Genomic DNA, 7,228 nt, shown 5'->3' on the forward strand with positions numbered 1-7,228 from the left:
ACTATAAATTATATAATATGATAAATGTATAAATACTTAAAAATTATTAATAAAATAAGGATGCTAGAATTAAATATAATTTTTATATTAAAATTCACCCAATTTTTTCTCCGACTAATCATTTTAGATAAATTTCTGATTCTCCGATTAATCCTAAATCAATACACTAACCGATTTCTTCTGATTACCAATTTTTATAACATTAGATTTTTCGTATAATTTTATTTTATCCTTTTATTTTTTATTTTTTTGTGAGGCGTTACGCCATTTATATCACTTAAATAAATGAAAAAATGACAAAATGACAAAATGATCATTACTCTATCACGTAAACATAACATGCGTTTTTACAAAAATAAAAGACAGTCGTGAACATGCGTTTATACCTTTTTCATTTTTTTGTTTTTCTTCAAAAATGTATACGACCCATGCGTTTTTAATATATTATTTTGCAAAAATACATATCCAAATTGTGTTTTTCTTGAAGTATATTATAGGTACGGTTTTTTGTGATAGAGTAGAGAGGACCATTTTATGAGTTGGTGATATTTTTGGGCAAATTTCTTTCAAATTGCGATAAAAAAAAGACTTTTTGTTTGAATGATTTATAAGTGAAAAAAGTTTTTTTTTCTAACCTGAACCAAGCTGTCCCTGTATTTTTTTTCCAATATTTTCTCTTCACTTCAACATTGAAAATTACATTACCAACGAACCGAAGAAATGATGATAAAAATGACCTTTTTTAGAATTTTAAAACAAAAATAGTCATCTACTCTATTATCTTCTTTATATAATACTGCAATTTTTGATTGGAATCGAACCTATGCCAAATATTTGCAAATTAAACACATACAGCACTTGAGCTAGATATACTTTTAGTTAGAGTTTTATAACATTAAGTATTGAGTTAGAGCAACTCCAACGGCTTAGCTATTTGGAGTCTTAAAGTCAAATATAAGGAACATAGAGAAAAAAACTACTCCAACAGTATCCTAGTGATTCCTTAAATTACTAAGATCCACTGAGATCTTCTTCACATTCTTTATCTTTAACTAACCTCTCTTCTCTTCTAACTTTTATTTTATAATATATATTTGTAATAAACACTTTCTCTTTCTTTACTTTATATAATAATGTTACTTTTTAATGATTAAATATTGTATAAGGAATGAATATAGGGAATATTGTTGGAGTTGAATAGTTATTGATGTATTAACTTACTAAGATCCAATATTTTATATTAAATTTAGGGAATGAACTAAGAAGTTATTGGAGATGCTCTTCGAACTTATTTATTTACACGAGTTGTCTTGCCTTACATTAAATTTTATATTTATTTTAATATTTATATAAAAGATGTTTTTTTTAAAATAAATTCCATTAATTAGAGGAATAATCATACATAATAGACTCCAACACACAGGGAGGAGAGGAGGTAAAACAGCTCATTCTCAGCATACAGTGGAGCCTAACTATGTTATGAGCTACCCTATTAGCCTGTCTACGAACATGTTGAACCTTCAGATCACTACGTTGACGAAATATGGATCTACAAAACTCAAGAGCAGTCCCAACTTCAGAAACAAACGTAGTGCTTTTAATCAAAGCATTCACTACTACTAGTGAATCACACTCCAGAATCACTTGTTGAATTCTCATATCACCAATCCACATCAAGGCTTCATACACACCTGTTGCTTCCGCTCCAGAATCGTAACATCCTCTTCAAAACCATTGTGCATACCAGCTACAAATTCCCCTTTATCATTTCTAAGCACCATCCCGACTTTAAACCATGTTGATCCCACATGTATAGCAGCGTCAACGTTCACTTTGTACCACCCAGAAGGAGGCTTTTGCCACTTAACTTGATCCTTAGCTACTATATTTCCAGCAGTTTGCATATTACCTTGAGCCATACTCTGAGCTGCCCTCCAGTCTAAAACCATCTTCATGCTAATCTCCATTGCTACTGAAGGTGACATTATCTTCCCATCCCAATCTCTTTTGTTCCTTGCAAACCATATCCCCCGGAGAATTTTAGCCATATGCACTAGCTTAACTTCAGTTTCTGTCCCCAGTTTGTCCAACAACCATACAGAAAGATCCTCCACCTTTGTTATATCAATATCTCGACTAATGCATTCCCAACAACCTTTTGCATATTTACACTCCATAAAAACATGACGTACATGTTCAATATCTTCACTACACATGGAACAAATAATCGAAGTTGGTACACCTCGACCTCGAAGAAGATTTTTCACCGGAATATTATTCTTACAGACCCGCCACAAAAAGCAATTTATTTTGTGAGGTACCTGCAACTTCCATAACCGTTTCCACCCTTTTGAGTCAGCCTCTGCCCCTCTATTATAATGCCTCTCATACCAAAAATGATAACCTGACTTAGCTGTGTAACATCCATCTATTGTATGCACCCAAGCTACTCGATCCTGCACCTGATTTTGAGGTATTCTCGTTTTCAAAATGCATCTAGCATTCACTTCGTGAAAAGTTTATTGTACTTTAGTCACGTCCCACTGCTTAGTATTAGAACGGAAGTACTCCTTCACCTTGTCATTTCTACTGCTATTTTCATGATGATTTTCGACTCTGTAATCAGCCTTTCCTCTCAACCATGGATATGAAAAAATGTTTATATTATTCCCTTCACCCAACACCCATTTAAACCCTGTACACAGCTCATCTCTGGCCTCACAAATGCCCTTCCAGATGAAACTAGCATCCTGACCTCGTGAAGCTGGCAACACATAAGTATTAGGATAATAACGTGCTTTGAAGATCCTTGCTACTAAAGATTCTGGATTCTTTAAAAAATGCCAGACATGTTTACTTATCAGTGCTATATTAAAGCCATGCAAACTCCTAAAACCTAGACCTCCTCTACTTCTCGAAGTGCACATCTTGTCCCATGAAAGCCAACGGATACCCCTGTTGCTATTTGAACCAGACTTCCACCAATACCCCTTTGAAATTCTGTCAATCTATTGATCAAGTGACTTAGGAATCAAAAAGCACGACATACATTATGAAAGAATAGATTGTGCTATATTTTTTATCATAACAGCTTTACCCACTCGAGATAGCTTACTATTACTTCATCCTTGTACCCGTTTCCAAACTCTTTCCTGTACAAAGTTAAACACCTTCTTTTTAGAATGACCAATCAATGATGGTAGACCCAGATACTTGCTATCTTGTAGTTCATTTTGAACCCCCAAGATACTCGAAATCTCATGTTGTTTGTCCCTTTTAAACAATAGAGCTAAAAAAGGCTCCAGATTAATTGAAATTCACTGCTTGCCCCGATTGTTGTTCATACACCTTCATAACATTCTTAACAGCCCACGACTCTTCCCCAGTTGCTTTAAAAAATAAAAAGTTGTCATCAGCGAATAATAAGTGAGACACTGCCGGAGCATTTACACTGATTCTACAGCCTTGAATATGCCCAATGCTTACTGCAGTATTAATCGAATGAGAGAAACATTCTACACAAAGGAGAAAAAGATATGGCGAGAGTGAGTCTCCCTGCCTTAAGCCCCTACTCGGATTTATAGGACCCGCCTGGGACCCATTCATACTAACCATATATTGCACCGTTGTGACACACATATTAATCCACCCCGTCCATTTTTTATTAAACCCCATAATTCTCATTATATGCCATAGATAATTCCACTTAACACGGTCATAAGCCTTACTTATATCCAGCTTCAACGCTACTTCTCCATCTTGGCACCCTTTTCTTTTCTTCATAAAATGGATCATTTCAAAAGCAATTAGCACATTATCAGTGATACTCCTACCTGGAACAAACGTCGACTGATTCTCCGATATAATGTCAGGGAGGATACACTTTAGTCGATTTGCTAACACCTTAGCCAAAATTTTATACACCACATTACAAAGGGCTATTGGCCGAACATCAATGAGCTTCTCCACTTTATCTTTTTTCGGAATGAGCACTATATTCGTATTATTAAGATCTGTAGGGAAAACACTATCTTCTAACCATTTTTTGCAGCAATCAAACACTTTCTTACCAACTATCCCCCAGAAATATTGAAAGAACGCTGGACTATAACCATCTGGCCCAGCAGCCTTGTCGGGATGCATCTATTTTATCGATATTGTAAACTCCTCAAAGGTTAAATCTGCTATTAATTCCTTATTTTGTACATCAGTAATAAGTGGAACTTCTGATGTAGGTTCTGATATATCACCACAATCTTTCCCCGAAAATACACCCTAAAAATTATCCTTAGTCATCTCACACATCTGCTCATGAGTATCAATTTTATCTTCACCCCCCGTCATCAAGTATGCAATATGATTAAGTTTCTTCCGTTTTGTTGCTTGGGCATGAAAAAATTTCGTATTAGCATCCCCTTCTTTAAGCCAAAACAGCTTGGCCCTTTGCTTCTAGTACGTTTCTTCATGAAGCAGAAGCTCATTTAATTTCTCCGTTTCTTCAAAATACGCTTTCACACCTTCCTCATCTTCCCTATCAATAAGGTTGTTTAAAACCTCCTTTTGGCTTTTAACTTTGTCTCTAAACTTATGAAAAAATTGTTTCCCCCACTTGGCTAAGAGAGAGGACAACGACAACAGCTTAGGGATAATATTTATCGGAGGTAAACTATTCCAAAACTTAGCCACTTCCTCTTAAAATGTTGGTTCATGTAACCAAGAGTTCTCAAACCGAAATCTGAATTGCTTCCTTGACACATTCGTATCAAAAAACATTAATTTTATAGGATCGTGATCTGAACAAGTCGTATGATTGACCCTTAAAGTACACAGCAGAAATTTACGCCACCATTCATTACAAGCAAAAGCCCTGTCTAACCGTTCCCTGACCCAATTCGACTTGCCTTTACTCTTCTCCCAAGTATATTCTCCTCCCATCAGATCAAGCTCGACCAAGTTGCAATCTTCTATGGCTCTCCTGAATCCATCTAAAAAAGTCTGGGGATGAGGATGTACTCCTTTCTTATCTGCAGCATATAAAAGATCATTGAAATCTCCAAACACGCACCAAGGGAACATATCCTTTATTGCCAACCGCCTCAAGAGATCCTATGACTCATGTCTTCTTTCCTTCTTTGGCATGCCATAAAAGCACGAAAGCTGCCAAACTGGTTGATCCTTTTCTAAAAAGACCACATATATATGATTGTTTGAAAAATTAGTAACTTTACACTTCACTGTCGACTTCCACATCACTGCTAATCCACCACCCTGCCCTACTCTATTAACAGCAAAACAGTCTGAGAAACCATATTTCCCACATAATTCCTCTATTTTATTCCCATATACCTCAGTTTAAGACAAAAATAAAAACATGGGTTTCAGAGACTTTATAACTTCCCCAAGCACTCGAACTGTTCGAAGATTCCCCAACCCTCGACAGTTCCAACTTAAAAGATTCATAATGGATGGCTAGCTTGCTGTGCAAGCTTAGCCAAATCAAGTTGAGATGATCCTAAACAATCCATATCAGAAAGAACAACTTTATTATGTATGTTACCTTTGTTAAGCATATTTGAGCCCACCAAGACATCGTTTGTATCCAGAACTACTTCAGGCCCACCCCTCCTCCTTTTCCTAACTTCCAATTCCAGCCCACCTATCTCCTCGTCACCCGGCCCAATATCATTTACCCTTAATTGTTTTTGATTTTTTAAAACAATCCCGCCTTTACCTCCCATATGAATATCCATACAATTCAAACTACCTCCTATCCTCCGAAAATCATGCACTACAGCTTCAACTTTACCCTTGTTTCCGAAATTTCCTCCCGTGAATATTGGTTCGTTACTGTTTCCCCCATTTTCGCCTCCCAGTCAGCATCGTTCTCGTTCCTCATCCACTTACTCCGATTTTGACTTGCCACCCTTCTTGGCGGTGCCCTCAACCATCCACCCCATTCTTTCTGAACATTTTCCCCCCTATTATCAATATTCCGTCGACAAAACCTCTCTGTATGTGACATTAATCCACAAGCAAAGCAAAAGTCCCCAAGTCGCTCATATTTGCAGTCTATAGTGAATTCAGTACCATTCTTTCTTATAATCCTCTTCTTCCTTTTCAGTGGTCTACGAACATCTATTTTGATTTTAATTCTCATATATTCGACCAAAATACTTGAATTATTCTTCACATCATACGCCACGAATTCTCCAAAGAAATCTCCCAATTGTTTCCCAACTGCCTCAGACATAAAACCTTTCGGAAGATCATGAACTTGAATCCACATCTCCATAAACCATAATGGAACATTAAGTGGCTCATCTACCGTTGGAATCTTACTAATAACAAGCATTGCGTTGTCAAATGACCAAGGTCCCCCATTATACACCCAAAGTAAATCTTCTCGACGATAAAACTGGAATAGAAAAATAACAGGATCTATCTCCTTGATGTTGATTCCCATTGTCGGCTTCCACACATCCGCTAATTTAGTTTTCATCGCCCTTGTATTAATGTTCTTCTCGGTTAGAAATCTCCCCACTAAACATAGATCATATTGATTCATCTGTTCTTCCACCCCATCATCAAAAGTAAAATCCTCATTTTCTTCCTCATCAATATTCAAATATGTTAGATGCTCCTCCAAATTCTGATATCGTGCCATAGAAAACTCTCACAGACTGGTTTACAGTTTGAAGAGAAAAAAACAACCTCTCACAAGAAAGGAGAGAAAAAAGACCTTAACTTCTGCTAATCTTATGATACATGACACTTATCAAATTTTATATAAAATCTGTTATCTTTATAACCTGCAGCATCAAGTTTTTGGGAAAACATTTTATTCGAAATTACTGCTTTGCCCATGTATTTTAATAAATATAAAAAATAGTTGTTGCTGATAGGAATCGAACTTATGCCAACTATTTGTAAATTAAACACATCAACCACTTGAGCTAGAGACACTTTTGGTTAAACTTTTATAAAAATTATGTATTGAGTTGGGACTTATTTATTTACATGAGGTGTCTTGCCTTATAATAAATTTTATATTTATTTTAATATTTATATAAAACATTGTTGTGCATATATTGTGTACTTGATGATTTCATAAACAAAACATCTAAGTAGATTTTACTTAGTGAAATAATGTAGCACTCGACGGATAAGAATTATAGTCTCGACGGATAAATCATTATAGTCCCGACGGATGTTGACTTATTATCCATCG

At 35.7% G+C, this 7,228-nt stretch overlaps 2 protein-coding genes across 2 annotated transcripts; both read right to left on the minus strand.

The window, feature by feature from the left end:
* Positions 1-1,673: 1,673 nt before the first annotated feature.
* LOC141685614 (uncharacterized) lies at positions 1,674-2,428 on the minus strand. Its single transcript, XM_074490712.1, has 2 exons — positions 2,322-2,428; positions 1,674-2,208 (listed from the first exon to the last, which is right to left on the minus strand). Exons 1-2 carry the CDS (start codon positions 2,426-2,428, stop codon positions 1,674-1,676), a joined length of 642 nt encoding a protein of 213 aa, XP_074346813.1.
* Positions 2,429-5,788: 3,360 nt separating this feature from the next.
* LOC141685625 (uncharacterized) lies at positions 5,789-6,664 on the minus strand. Its single transcript, XM_074490721.1, has one exon. The coding sequence runs from the start codon at positions 6,662-6,664 to the stop codon at positions 5,789-5,791; it is 876 nt and encodes a 291-aa protein (XP_074346822.1).
* Positions 6,665-7,228: the final 564 nt, after the last annotated feature.

This window comes from Apium graveolens, chromosome 2 (genome assembly GCF_009905375.1).
Source record: "Apium graveolens cultivar Ventura chromosome 2, ASM990537v1, whole genome shotgun sequence".
Taxonomy (NCBI): domain Eukaryota; kingdom Viridiplantae; phylum Streptophyta; class Magnoliopsida; order Apiales; family Apiaceae; genus Apium; species Apium graveolens.

Coding starts and splice junctions, on each gene's coding strand:
- LOC141685625 (XM_074490721.1), bottom strand. CDS start 6,664: ATGGCACGATATCAGAATTTGGAGGAGCATCTAACATATTTGAATATT.
- LOC141685614 (XM_074490712.1), bottom strand. CDS start 2,428: ATGGATGTTACACAGCTAAGTCAGGTTATCATTTTTGGTATGAGAGGC. Junction 2,209..2,321: donor AACGGTTATGGAAGTTGCAG/GTACCTCACAAA, acceptor TTCCATGTGTAG/TGAAGATATTGAACATGTAC.